Source organism: Pestalotiopsis fici (assembly GCF_000516985.1).
Source record: "Pestalotiopsis fici W106-1 unplaced genomic scaffold PFICI_Scf_5, whole genome shotgun sequence".
Taxonomy (NCBI): domain Eukaryota; kingdom Fungi; phylum Ascomycota; class Sordariomycetes; order Amphisphaeriales; family Sporocadaceae; genus Pestalotiopsis; species Pestalotiopsis fici.
The window spans coordinates 785,451-804,488 of NW_006917095.1; the positions used below are offsets into that span (position 1 = coordinate 785,451).

General features: G+C 48.2%; 5 protein-coding genes across 5 annotated transcripts; 2 read left to right on the plus strand and 3 right to left on the minus strand.

Annotated features, from left to right (window-relative positions):
• Positions 1–881: 881 nt before the first annotated feature.
• PFICI_07559 (uncharacterized protein) lies at positions 882–1,457 on the minus strand (the record flags this gene model as incomplete). The annotated part of the gene is made up of 1 exon (XM_007836140.1): positions 882–1,457. One exon carries the CDS (start codon positions 1,455–1,457, stop codon positions 882–884), a length of 576 nt encoding a protein of 191 aa, XP_007834331.1.
• Positions 1,458–1,897: 440 nt separating this feature from the next.
• On the minus strand, positions 1,898–3,436 carry PFICI_07560 (uncharacterized protein; the record flags this gene model as incomplete). The annotated part of the gene is made up of 5 exons (XM_007836141.1): positions 1,898–2,233; positions 2,287–2,445; positions 2,517–2,552; positions 2,607–2,849; positions 2,981–3,436. The coding sequence occupies 5 exons, from the start codon at positions 3,434–3,436 to the stop codon at positions 1,898–1,900; spliced, it is 1,230 nt and encodes a 409-aa protein (XP_007834332.1).
• Positions 3,437–4,282: 846 nt separating this feature from the next.
• On the plus strand, positions 4,283–5,135 carry PFICI_07561 (uncharacterized protein; the record flags this gene model as incomplete). The annotated part of the gene is made up of 2 exons (XM_007836142.1): positions 4,283–4,565; positions 4,624–5,135. 2 exons carry the CDS (start codon positions 4,283–4,285, stop codon positions 5,133–5,135), a joined length of 795 nt encoding a protein of 264 aa, XP_007834333.1.
• Positions 5,136–11,577: 6,442 nt separating this feature from the next.
• On the plus strand, positions 11,578–16,023 carry PFICI_07562 (uncharacterized protein; the record flags this gene model as incomplete). The annotated part of the gene is made up of 10 exons (XM_007836143.1): positions 11,578–11,723; positions 11,777–12,092; positions 12,162–12,243; positions 12,299–12,889; positions 13,138–13,175; positions 13,227–13,366; positions 13,730–14,074; positions 14,142–14,765; positions 14,825–14,923; positions 15,006–16,023. 10 exons carry the CDS (start codon positions 11,578–11,580, stop codon positions 16,021–16,023), a joined length of 3,399 nt encoding a protein of 1,132 aa, XP_007834334.1.
• A 1,038-nt stretch (positions 16,024–17,061) lies between these two features.
• PFICI_07563 (uncharacterized protein) lies at positions 17,062–18,994 on the minus strand (the record flags this gene model as incomplete). Its single annotated transcript, XM_007836144.1, has 5 exons — positions 17,062–17,879; positions 17,933–18,100; positions 18,151–18,288; positions 18,345–18,540; positions 18,629–18,994. 5 exons carry the CDS (start codon positions 18,992–18,994, stop codon positions 17,062–17,064), a joined length of 1,686 nt encoding a protein of 561 aa, XP_007834335.1.
• Positions 18,995–19,038: the final 44 nt, after the last annotated feature.

Genomic DNA, 19,038 nt, shown 5'->3' on the forward strand with positions numbered 1-19,038 from the left:
GGGGGGGGGGGTTGACCGAACACTCGACTACGTGTGATTGTATGGTGCTGCGTGCGGGTACTATGTACCAGTATGCCCACGACATTGCGGAGGGACCAGCCATCACTAAAAGTGGTCTTGCTATCAGAAATGACTGACTGCTGATTGGTTTTGCGAGACCTGGAGTATGGACATAAATCCTTTCGCTACCGCAACGTAGTCCAGTTCCAGAGCGAAACGCAGCTGGTAGAGACGGCTGCGGCTGAAACCAAGACGAATACTGCCTGTTTGGTGAAGATCATGTACGGGAGGCGTATAGTCTTAGACAATGCTCACTCTCATCCCAGCTAATCGAATTTTGGCTTTGAAATATTAGAAAGCCGTATGTTTTGTGCTCTAGAAGCTAGCCAATGTCATTCAACCTTGTTCGTCTTGGTGACCTTGACATTACTGTTTGGCTAAACAACATCCGTGATTGTTCGATTCAACCAAACCTAGGCTGCCTTCACAAGTGTATGCATTCCGCCTAGACGCAGCCCTACTGCCGTCAAATTAAGAGTTGTTCATGTCAAACTGTATGATTAAGTAGAATGCTTCTCCACATATATATATATATATATATCTTTGACCATCCAACCTCTGTCGGAGGTGAACAACTCAACTAATACAACAACTATTCACCCATACCTATCGTATCTTTTCACAAAGCGCTGGGTTCTATGGCATATTTATGCCTTCTTTTGGCCAGAATCTCCTCTCGAAATAGCCGAGCTAAGTCCGTAAAGGTACCAGGCCCGGCAACGAGGGTCACAACGATGCCGCACAAGGCCAAATTTAACCAGCTCGTGCGAACCATGCCTGCAGCTTTCATATCCCACGCTAGCAGTGCGATCCAGAAGATGTTACCGAGGGCGAAAAACACACAGTCCCACTTCAGGAACTCTAGGTACGTAAGCACCTTCCATGTTGAGATCGCGGATATCGCGAACGGGAAAAGCAGGGAAGAACAACTCGGTAAGTGATGCGCGGCCGCAGTATACTGTGTACTGCCATGATATTGTTGACATCGCGACGAGAATTAGAACAGTCCGGCGTATGGCTACCAAGTCGCTCGTGGGATTATAGAGACGGTCGCGGCCGACAGTGCTTGGCTTCAAGATGTAGCGTGTGGCAAAGTTCTGAATGAAACAAATCCAGAGCGGAAACAGTGCCCAAAGATGACCGGCTATCTGGCGGCGGTTCGAGTCTGGCCCAAGCAAAGCGCCGAGGTAAGTTGTAAAGTGAGCGATGAGAACGGATGGCAGCGCTGATCCCGTATAAGTCATGTCGGTGAGTCGCATGTCAGACGCGTCGAAGGCAGAGATGGGACTCAGGATGTAGTGAAAAGATTTATAGAGCGCTCCAAACAAGGCAATTCCCCTCATGTTCAACATGCCCCATACGACGACACGATATGGTAATCGTGTCAGCTTAGGCATCTTCTCCCCCACCGAATCATGGCGGGATACTTACGGGACCAGTATCGTCAAATGGCTGGCCCTTCGTGCCGACTCAATCAACGTTATAGCATACCAAACTCCGTAATCGGCGTAGAACGATAACATCAATAAGAAGCAGTTGGCCCGGCTGACCATGAATTCCAAGGTGCCGACGCGCGTGAAGTCGTCAATGAAAGGCACATGGTACAACTTCTGCAGAGAGGGAATTCGAGGATCCCCGTTCGATGGATGATAAACGTCACTGGCCAGGACTTCCTTGATCGGTTCGAACGGGACCAACCCAACTATGACAATGAACGAAGTAACAGCAAGAGCTAGTAGGGGCATGGCAACTACAGCGCGTAGCCAAGGATTCTCGTGCCTGCCAATGCCATGTTTTGGTCTAGGAAGTATCTACCCTGATTTTCCTTTCTCCGTTGTCATCCCTCATATGTATCGTCCTGGGTCACACTGTGTGATATTCCCAACATGAAACCCGGCATCCATCGTAAAGTTTCCTTGGCACAAGCACGGATATATGCAAGATCTGGGACATCATTAAGATTCGGCATGCGACCACCGCAGACGCGGTCCAGCTCTTCCTGCGCTGTCTTGGCCACGTCTGGGAAGAGGACCATGGCCTGGACAAAGCCAACCAGCACGGATGCCGTAGTCTCAGAGCCAGTTTGCAACAACGAGCCGCCGATGTATGCCGCGAAGTTGTCAGAGAACTTTAATTCCCTTTGCATCTTGACGAGGTCGACGCAAACGCAGGGCTATCTCTTTGGCGTCAGAAATATTTTCCGGCTGGAATGGTTGACTCTCGTACCTTGGCTGTGCCCAGTTTCAGACCCTCTTTGGTCTGGAGAAAGAGTTCACGAAAAAGGCTTAACTCCCTACGATGCATATCTCTTCCATCCTTTTTCATGGGAAGAAGAAAATCAGGGATGTTCCTCAGTACAGGCACCAAATCTAACATAGCGGCTGTCTAAGATGGGAAGAGCATCAGTCCTCGGCTTTCGTAACCCTGTACGACGCTATCAAGGTCTCGGTACTTACTAAAGATCCAATCATCTCAGAACTGTGATCAGAAATCTATATATCCTGTTAGTCTAAATCGAGTACGTTATACTCGCCCGGCCTTCCCACCTCAAATGCCTGTCTGAATCTCCGGTCATGCATGGTCGTCGTTCTGAAGCCAAACGTCATCTGAGTGGTCAGAGAAGCCGTGTAACGTCGAAGGTGGCTAATGAAATCACCTGGACTCTCCAAGAATCCAAGCAGCATAGCCTTGTTCTCGAGATCCTGATATGGTACGTAAGTCCGTGCCGCAGTTACACCCAGAACATGCTGGCCCAACTTGCGGGCCATCTTCCACGGCCCGTTATTTGGCTGGAAAACAATCAACATGGGTTTTATAATGTCGTACTGACGTAGTCAGTACCCACCGCAGATCACCTGCTTGGGTATATAGTCGCTCTTCAGCACCTCTCTTTTGTAGACTAGAGATCAACTCAGACAACTTTCAATGCTTCCTCGATCATCTCGTCTTCAGTTCCCCCTTCACACATCGGCTCAGGTGAGATATAACAACGGATATCATCAACCAGAGATATCATAAAGAGAATCCTGAGACCGCCACTGAGGACATCCTGGGCGATATACGACTCTGGCCTCGAGGAGTAGATAGCTCCCCGCCTGTCTACTAACTCTTTTACAGCCTCATGCGAGTTCAGGACAATCATAACCTTGGTACCGAGCATCAGGGAGTATATCGGTCCATATTCTCGAGCCCATCTCTCGAACTGCAAGTGTCGCTTTTCCGAGGGGATCTGATGCAAATTGCCGACGAAAGGCAGAGTAGGTGGCCCTGGTGGATAGCCTTTTGGCCTCTGGCCCACATTGTAAAGCCTTGAAATGACAATAATCAAGGCCACGATGCCAGCACAGAAAGTGTAACTGAGTTCAATGAGAGACATGTTGGAGACCTTTTGGCTAGCTGGGAATCGAGTTTGACAAATGGGCTCAATGTTACGAACTTTATTGTGGTTCTGGTTAAAACGAGTCGCTCATAATTTTATCCTACACGAAAAATATGTATTCTAGACACGGGTCATATAACAGTATGTCCCCAAGGCAGCGTAAAATTGAGCGGAATCTCAATTACCTGGTACCTTGGAATAGAAAAAAGGCTAAAGCCATGGGATGCGGATAAAAAGATAAAAAAACAGGTCTCACGCAGTCTCCGTCCATCCATCCTGTGTGAGTTACTCCGGCTGTGTGGCGTCGGGCTTACAGGTACCTGTGTATGAGGTGCAGTGAGCGATGCATAGTGTATGTACCAGTAGTAGGAGGTGGGTTAGGGGTAGGGGCCAGAGCTGGAGCAGATCAGTGTACTCGGACAGCTGCATATCATGACCACTACGAAGAGAAGGTATCATTATAGCAATCATTATGCTCTTTTCAAATCAAAGTTCTAAAACCCCTACCGCACCATATGGTACTGCTCACGAAGTATACCTGGGTGACTGTGCCACCTGTCGGGGACGACGGGCTCCTATGCACCTCTTAAGTCCGCATCTTTCCCGACGCGTAATGCCCCTGCTTTCTCATTCGTGTCCGCTTCGTTGACTGCCTCTTGTTTGCCTACGCAAGGCAAGTGCCAAGTGCAGCCGAGACGAGGCATTCTTTGTCTTACCTAGGACATAACATAACTCCTATCCATCCGCCCATCCTGGGAGCACATAAAAAGTCGCTGGGTTCTCCTTTCAGATTAGCACTATCTGCTTACCCCCTTCACTCCACTCCCACATTAAGAACCCAATATGGCTGCCAAAGTAGTTCTCATCACTGGTGCAAACACTGGAATTGGCTACGAGACTGTAAAGGTCTTTCTTGAGTCTCAACATCGCTACCACGTATACCTTGGTGCCAGGTCCCCCTCCAAAGGCAAGGAGGTGATCCAAAAGATTCGAGCCGAGTGCTCCAAGGCGACCAACACGGTCGAATTGCTCGAAATCGATGTCGAGAGCGATGATTCTATACAGAAGGATTTCGAGATGGTGAAGAACGGCCAAGGCCGTGTTGACATCCTCATCAACAATGCTGGTAGGCAATCAGTCACCTCGCCTCCAGTGCAGTCCGTGACTAACACGCAGTCCATCAGGCGCCGGTTTCGATATGCAATTCGTGCAGAACCAGATGTCTCTGCGAGAGTGCTACAACAAGGCATACAACATCAATGTCACGGGTGCCAACGTTGTTACCTGGACGTTCATGCCGCTCTTACTCAAATCGGCTGAGCCCCGTCTGCTCTTCGTTGCCGGTCTGTCCCAGATGACTGCGGCCGTGGACAACTATTTCCCAACACCTCCCCAGCCGGCGGGGTGGCCAAAGAAGATTGACTTTGAGACGATCGGCTACCGCTGCAGCAAGACAGCCTTGAGCATGCTGATGTTGGACTGGCACCACAAACTCAAGGCCGACGGGGTCAAGGTCTTCAGCGTCAGCCCCGGCATTTGCGCCACGGATTTGGGCGGTATGGGACCGGAAATCATACAGGCGCTTGGCGGGGTGCACCCAAGGGAGGGTGGAGAGAGACTCATCGCCGTTGCTGAGGGGAAGAGAGACGCAGACGCCGGAAAGCTTATTGACAAGGAGGGCTTGATTCCATGGTAAACATAAAAGCCAAACCCGAGCAAGCAGACTAGTCAGTATGTTATAGACACTGAAAATACATTCGCTCGATCCGTGACGCTGCTTGGCGGCATTCTGCGTTATGTATACACATAATGACGTGTACTATTGTCGCACCAAACCACTACACTAGCTGAACAAAATGTAAAGCTCCACACGAGGAACTAGCCTAATAGTGGTTATGGATACGTTAACACAACGTCTTCGCCATTTCCTCGGTTCAAGTCGTGCCAAAGGATTTTCGGTAACGAAATCACGCGGAACGGCCTACCGCGCGGCTTTCCCATGATCACTGTGAAATCCAACAGCCCCAAGACCAACTGTGTAATGGCTGAGCAGGAACCATCTGGCCTCAGCTTACAAGAAACGTCGAGAGCAACTATGTAGCGAGACAAGCCTCGCGCTGGTAGCATGATAGTGGCTAGGTTTTCAGCCAGCTTCCTTCAGGATCACTTATCATACTCCACGAAGACCTCGCGTGATTCTGGCAGAAAGTAAATCAGTTCTAATCACCAAGGTGCCCACGTGGGATGCAATGCAAGGGCGAGACTGCAATGCTGTACCAGGCGCTTGGGTCCCGCTCTTTTGCCAGAAATCGTAACTTGTCGTAGGAGACAGACAGGGGGCTGATGCTTGTTTATTCTCTATGTCAGTATAGTCCAAGTACCTAGTATATGGAAGAAACTCCCTTCCACAGGGATGTAACTGGTCAAGTACCTATTTTCTCGACTTTCAAATATGATGTTACAAATGCTTGCTGAAGTTCTCGCATGCTGCGTGCGGTGCCTTGATCCAGTACGGCATACTGTCGGGGAGATGAAGATGAATGTGAGTGAATTTACAAAACGGCTACCTGACAAGATAATTAGTCACCGGGACATGTTCATTCCGTCGTAACATCTGATGGGATGTGAGGTCTCCCATTTTCACACGCACAATTGCTGGCATTGAGAACAACATAGATGTTATTTTAGTTCTGCTAATAATTCATCAGTGGTGTCAGTCAGGTTTGCACCTCGGTAGCTTGTGCGGCCCAATACAAGTGCATCGGAAGTTGGTAGCTAAATGACAGAATATCAATCGTCTTGCCACATGTCTCTTGTGTATTTACGTCAAGTCGTCCAATTCTGAATATGAAGGAGCGACAACTCTGGATGAGCCAAAAAGCCGGATTTAAAAGCGAGATGTCTTCACGGATAGAAAGCGCCACAGTACTTCGATACTCGATTAAGTTTTTATTTTCCCTTAGTGTTTCGTCAAAATTATTTGGAGGGATTATTCAAGGTTTTACACAATGGCATTATTATTAGTCTTGATACACGCAACGCCATCAAGGTTACCGATTACAGCCAGCTCTTACGCCCCAAAGCCTATTACGGCGGCGAACCGCCCAACAGCTTCGGCGAACCTCGCGCGCTTGGTCATTACGTTCACAAGCCCATACACACACCCAATGTTCTGAGGAGGCACGGAACCTTGCTCCTACAGCCTGGAACTCTCCCGGGGCCCAACCTCGCAAAGGTCAGTCGTCGTAGGAGTGCGTACCTCCTGCACGCGTATCTCCACTCCCCCGTAGCTCTCCCAGCGGGGATTTGGTCATTTTTTCAAATACCCATCGTGACGAAGTCGCGTCTCTCAGACGGAGGGCCAATAATGTTGAAATAAGGTGGCTGGGTGCGACCCATATTGTGGCTGTATGTAGTGGGAGCCCTTCCCCCGTCCTTCTAGGGTAGAATTCCTGGTCAATCTAACGAATATTGATCATACCTCTTGACAAATAACGCTGACGCTCGAATTACCAGTCGGTCGCTGCTTAAGCGTGTTCGAGTCGCTGCGCCATACCTGAGACCATGGCCTATGCGTTGGAGAGTTCAATATATCAGATTGTTGGAATACTGGCATTTGCGGTCTCGTACGAGGGCGGTATTTAGGTAGGTAGAACAGACTGGTATGCTGTCAGTCAGCCACTACAGCCACGATATAGCTGACAGCTGCTAGCATCCGAACGCCTGAAAGGGTTATCTAAATGTCATCGTACGATGGGAAGTATTCCCTTTATACGTCACGTTGAATATAGATCTATTTGCCGTCACCTGTTGTTCGAAGTAAAATCTGTTCGGATGGTAAAGCTATTTTACACAGATGGTATATACAATAAAGTAATTATGGGCATATTAACAAATTGCGGCTCTCCAATAAGCTACGACCCCTCTACTTATGTCCGTACAACTACCGAGACAACTAAAGAAGTAAGGCTGACTTAGTCAGTCCCTTTATTTCTATCACCACCTCTACCATTGAAAATCACCTCCGTATCATATAGGCGAGGCAAGTCCCGCATCCAAGCGACAAAAGGTAGGAGAGACTCTTGTGGGTTGAAAGGGGAATACGGGCATCCAGGTTCATATAATTACGAGCTTCAATGAGTTTGCTCCGTCATAGCCTTTGCGGAATCGACGATGGCTTCCCGTGAATGACTTTCTGTGGAAAGTTGCTTGACGTGGCAGACCCCCTGACTTGGAGGAAGGTCGGTGTCTGTTAGACTGAAGAGACGACTGCGGCAGACTCCCTGAGCTGGGAGGAGGGTCGGTGTTTATGAGATTAAAGAGGCGATGTCGTATCTGGCCACTGCACCAGCAGACCAAAATGTGAAGCTCAACCGTGGTAGCTAGGCTAATAGAATGGATATGATAAGTACGGCGCAATATACGATTATGGCAGACCACATAAGTTGGGAGGAGGGTTTGTGTCTCCGAGTCTAAAGAGATAACTGAAGCATACCTGGTGGTCTTGAGATATGACAGAGGGTGTCCAGAATGCAGTTGATCAAGACGGTGGGACTCGTAGTGGAAGCATTCCTTGGACCGACGGCAGCCGCCTTCAGGACGGGGAGAAGGATATTGGAAAGAAAATTCATTATCAATAATGATTATAGATAATGTATCAAGGGATTGATGAGAATAGATGGATATATATGGATATATATGGAAACAGTTGGTAGAGATACCAATTAGACGACAGATGGATTTGAGTAGAAGAAGGAGACAGAGGGGCTGTAGAACAGAGACCAGGATACATATTTACAATTCAGTGGCATCGTGTTGACGTCTTTGCGAGGGAAACAGCCACCATCGAATACTGGCAGAGGTCGCAGCAGAGGCAGCGCCCCCCATACGTCCTACCGCCAGTCAATAGGAAGTTATGAGGAGTGGGCATCAATCGTGATGAGCTCCCAAGTCATAGGCAAGTGACGTCCGACAATTTGATCGCAACTTCTGCTTCTGGCATCATGTCATAATTTAAAATTGTCAGTCTCACTACCCATGGACGCTTGCTGTGAGTTGAATAGATTGTTCACGGCAGTTTAGTACTTACGGCAATTTGCAATTGACCTCCACGAATGTATACATTGCGCAGTTAAATTCTTGTGATTGTACCACCAATGCGACCGTCTATAAGAGTCACCATTGGCTCTAGTTGAAAGCAATGACAAAGTGTATTGTGATTGAACCCATCGTCTTCGGTACATCAAAATATTCTACATCATCCTCAATACCAGTCTAGCTTAATCTAGCTCTCTCAGTACTTTCCTGAGCTCAATATTGTATCCGAGTACAATCGCTCCTTTTTCGTATCCTCGTATGATGCTCGTCGATACGATTGACCATATTCGGTCCCCAAGCGGTTTGTATGATGGTAGCGGTTGCGGACTACAGGACCCCGCGCCGTACGATAAAGCGCTTATGCCACCAAGCCCAATTCCGTAGTGGACGAGCTTCGGGCGTCGCTCTATTGCTACACGTTGATTGAAGGTATAGCGAAAACAATCTTTCATGATCTGTGCTGGTGGCTCTTTGTCCCTTCTACTTGCAAACCAATTGTCGATGACTTGCTCGCATGGACGGATGTCGGGCTCTCTCATATCGATTCCACAGTACGAACAATAGAAAGCCTCCCGGTCCCAGTAATAGCGGCAGTGATCGCAACAGTAGTCCTTCTGACACCTGCAGGGGTAATTTGGATGACAGCGGAAGGAATGGCAGTGGTCCTTCGAGCACCTGATACAATGTTCCGGGGAAGAGCGACGAAGAGAGCAACTGCAGTGCATTGGGCACCCGATGCGACGTTCCAGATCGCACGAACAATGTCCAAGACCAGGTGTTGAATCGTCATATCGAGTTCGGACAAGGCCTTTGCAACCCCGATCCCTCGTCTTACGTCGATGAGTACTCGATTCATGTTCTTGGGGATATTCCTTTTCCGCACTCAACGTGCTCGAATTCTCAGAAGAATCGAGATCTGAACAATGGGTACTGGTATCTGACTGTGAAAACACCATCTTTGTGAATCCTAGATTCTGGACCATTCTCGTATCTGTGTCATTACTGCTGTGATTGTTTCGTGAGTCCATGGGGACGAGCTCCGGTGAAAAGATACACCCTTCTTCCTCTCTTTTGCGTTTTACAAATCGGCACCGCCAGCAGAGCTTTCCTCGTCTTTCCCTGCATTTTTCGCAGGGGAATTCCCACTTATCATACCATGGCTGAACATTTTCGTCCGATTCGTCCAAATGGTATGGGCTCTCTGGCTGAAATATATCTATGTATAGTGCGTCCATTGCAATTGTTTGATTGCGTAAGGGCTAGATAAATGACTTTCGCTGGTGCTGCCAAGGTATTTATCGAAGGTCGTCAATGGGTTGAAAGTAAATCTAAGACTTTGTCGAGTCGACGGGGTAACGGGAGATATTTAAAATGCCAGAATATTTTAATGCTAATCTATGACAGCAATAAGGTTAAAATCATAAGCCGGCAAAGCGTAGCTTTTTAACCACTCTCGGATAATTTAGGCTTCAAAATGTGTATAACCTTGTTTTATCTAGCTTTTTAAATGGACTTAATTCGGTCATTATTACATATATAAAATATATATGTTTTAGCGCTTTCTCTTGCTTATCATTTAAATTTAACATTAAGCTACTAAGAATAAAAAGCTATCCTATGCTGCTAAGGCCGCTCTTACAGCTGGATTCAAGCATACCAGGATTTCTGTCACTTATTAGTATTACGAGGCTTTGCTCTCCGTGCTAAGCTTCCTTGTCAAATGTAAATCACCTGCTTCCTATCGTAATACGCTCAAGGAAACAGATCGGACAGCGGTTGCCAGTTTATCTAGGGCAGAGCGGACGGGATGCCGACTTCTCTAGCGCCTGTGGTCGTATGTGTTTGTGCGTCTTGGCGTTAAATATTGTATCGAGCAGTGAAAGATTATATTGCGCTGCTGGTTCTGCCAACTTGTAATTGGTCCTTAGGGACATGCCCTACTATTATCCACCATGTGCCACATTACAACGATATTAAATGATATAACGAGAAAAATAACTATTATGCCGAGCTTCGCTGCCGAAATGCCAGCCCTGATCTACAATTAGGGAAATCACGAGAATAGACCACAGTACACGAGGAGAAGCATGATAGTGCTGAGTTCGTAAAAATGGTCTAGTAACCTCGTTCTAAGCTATTTCCAAGCAGCGTCGCGAATTGCTTTGATAAAACATCTTAATATGAGAGTCGTAGACATGGGAAACTAAGCAACGTTTGCATATTCAACCCTTACAAAGAGGAATAAGGATAGAGAGGCTGAATCTATAACAGAGATACAGTATGATTGTTAGTATTCTAGCAGAAAAGCCCGCCGCATCTCTACTAATTTTCAAATGAAAAGGTCAAGCATACATTAGTCAACACCATTCGCGGAAAACATGTCATCCTCTCAGAAGAGGACCCTGGAAATAAATGAAACTATTCCTGGGCACATAGTATTCGGAGAATTTTGTTCATCTCCCATTGGAGATCCCACCGCAATCTTACCGGGTAATGTCAAGAGTGGGTGACGGAGCGAATACCGACTACCTGGTCGAGCACTGTTTTCGACAATCTGTGCTGCAAGCACCCACCAATAGATAGTGCAAGAGACGGTATCTGGGGTTGCATACCATCTGCCAAACGTGCAGGACGGCAAATACCCGGAGGGTCACTAACCGCGACCTGAATAGTATTGGAGCCTCTCAATCCGGTCTGAACGCGGTTTGCAACGCGGGGTCCTTGGCATGCGCGACGATGATTATTGGTGCACAGCGGGCGCTATACCGTACTCCACGAACCGGCGTTCGTTTGCCCCTGTCGTGTTATACAACGCCAAGGCTGTCTTTTCGCCTCACATGCTTGAAAAGTCGATGGTACAATTGAAGGCGTGATTCTTTTTGCTCAAAAAGAAAATGCTAGATGTTAGGATATGTTTGGGATATATAAGATGATTGTTGCCAACGACAAGAGAGAGAGGCTCATGATTGTTGCATGATTCAATCAGATTCGTCTCAAAACAAGGACCGATAGCTCTGGTCATTGCTGGTAAATTCGCCAAGATGGGATTCACTTCTAGCTTCTTCCTGCTGGTTGGGCTTGCTGCCTCCAAAGTGCTTGCCCAAGTCAAGGGCTCGCCCACGGGCTTCGCTGCTGGGACCACTGGCGGCGGCTCGGCCACGCCGCAATATCCTTCCAGTCTTGCAGAGTGAGTATGGCGCCTACAAGTCACAAGACATAGCTAATGGTATAACATTGCAGGCTCGAAACATGGCTTACCGACTCAACTGCACGAGTCATCATGATCTCACAGACCTGGGATTATACAAGCTACCAGGGAACAACGTCTACACAGTGCTGCCCAAACACATGCCAGCCGAATGGCCAGTTGTGGATTATGGATACTTGTGACTACACCACAAGTGCCTGCACCTACTATAATGCGGCGCGCAGCCCCATCAAGGTCGCCAGCAACAAGAGTCTTGTTGGTGTAGGAAGCAGTGGTGTCATCAAGGGACGAGGGCTGACGATTGGCGGAGGAGCCACAAACGTCATTATCCAGAACATCTTTTTCACGGTGAGTGGCCAACATGTATCACGCCATTGAAGGCAGGAATTTTGATTGCTGATGACCATGTCTGACCAGGGCCTGAACCCTCAATATGTCTGGGGAGGTGACATTATCACGCTCGATGGAACTGATAATGTTTGGATCGACCATAACAAATGTAAGAAGCGTGCCACTTTATAAACTCACAGTGTACTAACTCTCGTCAACTATAGTCTCCCTCACTGGTCGGCAAATGATCGTATCTGGTTGGGGAGCCGGAGGACGCGTAACGATTTCCAACAATGAGTTTGACGGCACCACCTCATGGTCGGCAAGCTGCAATGGTGAACATTACTGGACAGTCCTGCTGCTTGGATTGAAAGACTACTACACCTTTGTCGGAAACTACATCCACGATGTCTCGGGTCGCGCTCCCCACATGGGTACCGACTACGATGCTTCTGAGATCATCTTCCACGGCGTCAACAATTACTTTAAGAATATTGGAGGCCACGCCTTTGACATTGATGTCAATACTTGGGTTCTCCTCGAGGGCAACTACTTTGACAACGTGGACACGCCTATTACCTCGGGGTCGCTTACCAGCAGCAACCTGTATTCCGTCGTTAGCGTCGCTGATGCCAGCGGATGCACCAGCAGTCTCGGGTACATCTGCGAGTGGAACCGGTTATCCAACTCGGGCAGTTTCCCATCTTCGACGAGCTCGGCAGCATTGTCCAAGTTGGCTCCGTACAAGAGCTCTTTGATTGGTCATTACGGAGTGGCGGACGTGCCCACCACAGTCGTCGCTAATGCCGGCGTCGGTAAGATTTGAAGGGACACGAGCGCTCGTATCGCAACGAGACGAGCTGCCAGGTAAATATGAATAGTAGTCTAGTACAATTAGTTATTGTTCTATAAAACTGGCTCTTTTACTCATTATTGTGATTCGTGGATCCTGGGCGTTGAAATGACCTTCTCATCAGAGATGCAAGTGTATGCATTGTAATGGCCAAGTTTCAATAGTACAGCGATTGCAACATTCGGATTCGATATACCTTGACAGGCTCAGGACTCATGGTCTGTTGTGATTGGTCACCTAATTACCAGGTAGGTACCTAGGTAGGCCTGTACAATATGCAATCGGTAAAACATGCGCAGGTTTATTACAGGCCGCGCGGAGATTGGACAGACTCACGCATCCATCATAACGGCGTCTGGATCATAAACATGGCCGACCGCCTTGGCAAGCTCAAGACTGATCTGACGGGAATTATCCGAGCGCGATCTTATCATGAGCAGTAGGGCTGAGATGTAAAATGCGTGCAGAAGTTGCAGGGATGACACTTGCTCAAATGTTCTCAAGCCCGCGCTGACTCGCAATGTTTCCGCCACAAATGGCCAATAGGGAGTCGGCGCCGGACTAGGGTGCATGGAATAAACTTGCGCAAATCGACGCAGAACACCAAAGCTTGACCCCATAACGATCCCCACCCGACCAATAGTTGATGGTTTAATAATACCTGGCTATTCAAGAGGCCGTTTCATTCCCACGACGCTGGGCCCCGGCTGCATACACATGGAACGCCCATTCATCCATCCCATTAACCGGCTCATTTCAGCAAACTTGGAAATGTTCAAATGTCACTCTAGTCCAGCGTCAGATTTTCCCGCAAAGGTCCTGCGACCTCCATTTCCACTGATGCTCCTTCCCCTCAACGCGTGGAAGTGACTGAAGAGCAAGTCGCGACAAGGCACTCCACTGGTCTTTCCATAATCCAGTTTGCCGAGATATTTCTCGTCTACCTTGTTAGCCAGTCCACTCAGATACCCATAGACGAGTTTCTCACGACCACCATTCACGACGTTACGATGCTCGACCAGCTTGTAAAGCGCAAGACTCCATGGCTTGACATGCCCTTGGTGTTCTCGGGCAACTACCGAGAATATGAGTGTACCCTGGAAGAGACCTGGCAGTGCGACTATCAACAGGGCTACTGGAGGTTTTGGTATGGCACCCAGCTGATGTCGCGTCAGAGCAATCGTTGGGCTTTCAAACTGACAAAGATCATTCAGGTACGAAGCCGATCACAGATACGCTTTGCCGACTGTCGCCTTCTTTCTTGCCGTCATCATTGTCTTCTCCCTAGTCCATATCGCCGGCAATGTGCTCCCACAAAGACTAGTACGGATAGGACTCTTGGGCAAGACGAGGTCACTCTTTCGATATCTTTCTTACCGAACTATCCGGATCCCTATGCTGAACTGGAATTCGGCGCCCGTCGGCGTGTTATTGCTTGGGGCCGTTGGCACGATATTCTTCTTGGCCATGACCCTGGGCCCGCAGCCATACTATTGGCCCAACACGGATGATGTCGACTATGGATCCTCCCCTCCCATTGCCACCAGAGCAGGATGGATGGGGCTCGCTTGTATGCCGTTCGTCTTTGCTACCGCAGGAAAGGCCAACTTGATTACTTATTTCACCGGCGTCTCGCATGAGCGCCTTCAAGTATTCCACCGCTGGATCTCGTACGCCTTTTTCGTCCTTGCGCTAATTCACACGTTTCCATTCATTGTGTACAATTACCGGGAGAACATGATGACTGAAATGTGGAATGAAATGGTCTTCTATTGGACTGGAGTCGTTGCGCTCGTTGCCCAAGCGTGGCTGACTTTTGCGTCGTTGAGTCCCCTCCGGTAAGAACAGACTTCATCTGGCAGACAGCCTGCTCAAACTAGATACTGATTGACTTTAGGAATCTGTGCTACGAATGGTTCAAGTTTTCGCATTACCTGGCTGCATTGATATTTGTTCTATTCTTCTTCTTCCACTGCGATGCTACATTAACAGCTTGGTATGTATTTCGCTGGTCCCGCAGCTAATCAACTATGCACTACTGAGGAATGGGGAAATGGACTGGCTAATACTTTGTCCAGGGACTACTTTGCTGCCACTGGCGTATTGTTCACTCTGTCATGGCTGTACCGTCACATTCGTATCTATTTCGAGCACGGCATTAGCCACCGCGCAGAGCTCAGTCGGGCCTCGAATGGCTTTATTCGCGTGGCTATACCTACCAAGACGACATGGACAGTGGCGCAGCATTACTTTGTGCGCATCATGGGACTCGGCGTGCATGATTGCACAGTCCATCCGTTTACCGCGTGCTCTCTTCCGTCGACAAATGCAAAATACCCCAGCGACGAAAGCGAGCTAGTGTTTTTCATCAAGCCTCGCGGTGGCTTCACGGCTCGATTGGCGAGCCACGTTACATCGAATCCAACTTTGAGGGCGAGGGTGCTGATTGATGGGCCCTATGGCGGAGTTGACCTCAAAGCTATTACAGGCAGCCATCGAATGCTAGTCATTGCTGGAGGATCTGGCGCTGGATGGGTTTTCCCTTTCATCACAGCCTTTTTGCAGCGTTTGTCTACCGAAGGGCCTACCACGGAGGGAGCCTCTCGCCCGTCTCTCAGAATTGTTTTGGCGTCCCGCCAACCTGCTACCGTGTCTTGGTTCGAAAGCGAAGTCCAACAAATTCTCCATTCGTTTTCGATGGATCATACATCAGCCATTGAGTTGGAGACGCACTACACTGGCTCTGAAGAGAGTGGTCAGATTTTGGTATCCGAAAACATGCAAGAGGTTCCTGAGAAAACTGGCAAAATGACATCGAACCAAGTTGAACCAACGGCAAACGCGAGCCTCTCGCCGACATCTCAGTCCCTTGACCAGCAGCGCATTCAACACTTTGAATCGAGGCCCGATCTAACCAACGTGGTCGCCAATGAAGCTGGATCCATCACGCGTGGCCAGACCTTGAGTGTCTTTGTGTGCGGACCGTTGAGCATGCAGAGCGATGTTGCCAATGCGGTGGCTCACGAGCAGTTGACTCTGGCCAAGACGGGCGCTGGTGACATTTACCTCCATTTGGAGCACTTTTCTTGGGCATGATTTAGAAAATATATTCACTTGTTAATGAACGTCTCTGAATGGCCATAGTGTCAAACTCGGACCAATACTCTCAATTACTACCTACCTACCTACCTTGTGCAACTTTGTCACTAAAGGTACACCGGACTGAACATTGAAACATGGATGCTGTTAGCGCATAGATGCGACGACCATGACCACTAGAATCCAGCGCCACACGGTCGCAGGGGTACATTCAGCACTCCAACCCCGCGCTCCAAATTTATAGTGGCTACCGTAGTGCATACCTAGCTGCCAGTGGACTCGAGGGAATAGCAGCTGGAATGCAATAAATCCTCACAATGATTCGCGCAACCAACGCAATGAAATGACTTGATCATTACACCAACCTCTGGAGCGAAACCAAACTAAATTGGAAGACCAAAAATAACAAATGCAAAAATTGAAAACTTTCGTTCACTTACTGCAACTATCCGTGGCCGTGAGGGTCACGGGGACCGAAAACTGTAAATATACGAGTACCTATGTAGGTATGTAGGCAACGTGAGAACCCTCACGGTATACCCCTGCAGGGTCCTGACAGTAAATGATTGTCTCATATTGGGTATATGCAGTTCTTATTTTCTGGGAAAATCATCTCAGTAGCCTCGCACTAAGGATGGTGGCAGCTGTGACTGTCCGGGGTTATGGAAGACTTTTAGTTCAAGTTGTGCCGAAACGTAGGCGCCCTAAAGTTTGTTTCATGGCAGGGACAGAAAAAAGTTGCCTCTCCTCAGCTTATTTAATCAAAGAGCTCCCTTTGGCCCTAAGGGCTAATGTCCTTATCATACTACCTAGATACCCCTTATTTCGTCTTCAGAGATTTATTAGGCACCATCTACAGCCCGCAAAAAGACATGAGTTTCTGCAGCACTCAAAGAGAAATTAATACCACTACTATACACCGATGGGCTCGCCAATTGTCCGCCGATCAGACAGTATGGCAAGTATATGGACATGTGAGGAGTGCTGGAGAAAGTTCCACAGCCAGACTGTCATTTACCAATATCTGGTACTGAATCATCCGTTGATGCTCTCGTCCCATTCCCTCTCAAACCTCAAGAGGCTGTAATCAGCTGTGCTTTTCCCCTGTTCGGGAAGGCTCAGGTAGTCTTCATCGTGAATGGCTTCTCGGATCTCAATGGTGATGGAGGGACTCGTCAACAGAATCTTGAATTTGGTCTGTGACTTGGTGAGATCGAGTAAGAAGCAAAGGACCTCTGCGGATTCGTGTCGCATTTCTTCGTTCCGCTCGTAGAAATTGGCACCATCGATGATGCAGAACAAGGTTTCATCCTGCGACACCTGCTGCACCAGCTCATCAAACACTGAGCAATACGCTTGTACATTACCATTCTCCATCAGCTCGGCCAACTCGTAGGTAAGAAATCTGAAATCAAAGTGAATTTCCTGCCGCAACAACTGAGCCAGCAAACTTATGATCAAGGTTCTCGACCCGCCTTGGTCCTCGTAAGGGTGGCAACCACAGAAGAATGCCAGTGATACAAATTTCTCAACCCGCCGTAGGTTTTGGGTGAGCAGGGCACAGAAAAATGATAAAGGAGAAATGGGAGTCGTGGCAGAATTCCCATGGACGAGGAGCTCCTTTGACGTCGGCTCGGTAATCCACTGAACAAATTCATGGGACTTCATGATCTGGTCGGTGCGGTTTCTCCCCGGCGCTCCGTGGGATATCTGCTGTTTTGTAATGTATCCGATATCAGCCTCTTCGATATCGGACGAATCCAAGAATTCCAACAAGAATTCGCGTGTTGTTGTCGGCCAGATTTCCGGCGTGGTGGCTCGTTCAAGATGGCCTCTGAGTATTATATTCTCGGCTGTGAAACTTTTAAGCGACTGAAAAGTCAAGAGATGCCATGTAGTAGCTCACCATATGCTATTTCTGCCTGTCGACGTGCGAATTGATACTCCTTGTTTGTGATGTCGAGTTTTTGATTGTACTGCTCAAGCAAGGGGAGAAGGTTGTTCATCACTTTCTGTGCCATATCTTTCAGGACATCTGCTTGATTGTCGAGTTTCGCTGCAAGACTGGAAAATCCTGTGATTCTGTTAATTTTCTTGAACACGTGTAAATGTTACGCAACTCACCATTTTGCATTTCTTGCTTCTGTGCTGTATCGGCCTGGAGGATGAGTTTCTGTCCATCATCACCAATTTTCTTCAAGCATGTGAGTAGCTTGTCTTCATATTTGTCGCCTTCCCATAATGCTTTCAACCCCTTGATAGCTGTTCATAAATGCTATTAGCAATGTAACACTAAAGCAATGATGTCGATTCAATACCTATATGTTTTGTATAGTAGTTGATCACCTCTTCAACAGCAATGAGGATTGTGACATAGAGCTCCAAGGCCGCTGCAGCGACCTTTGGCTTGGCAGCATAAAGCTCAAGGTAAACTTGAACAAGGTCAAAATTATCCTTGAGCTTTTCGACACCGTCCTTGACATCGGTACGAACCTTGTCAGCTTTTTGAAATGCCTATTACAATCGAGAGATCAGTTTCGCAGAGTCCAGATACCCAAGTTTCCACTAGGATGGTACACATATAACACGAGGGATATCTCACATCCAGCAAAAAGTTCAGAGTCCCAATAATAGGTTTGGTATATCCAAAATCTGGAATCACACCAGTAATCCGTTTGGCAGAGCCCCCCTTGTTTCCAATAAAATTGCCCACTACCCTGGCTTTTCCCTTGGCGCCTGACTTGGAGGCATACTCTGCCGCTGCCCGGTCCATGACCTCTTGCACCCCTTCCCAGGTTGTCATTGAACGGATGCTATAACCTTTAGCAGAGCCCCCCTTTGGCTCGGTGGGCACTTTGATCATCAAGGCATCGATAATCTTGGAGAAACCGACCGTTGAGACGTCCGCATTGATCAGTGGCAGTGGTTCCATCTCAATCTGTGGAGTTGAGGATGACTGAGCGGCCATGTTTTGTATTGGCTTCCGTTTTGACACGTATTTATGGTTTACTT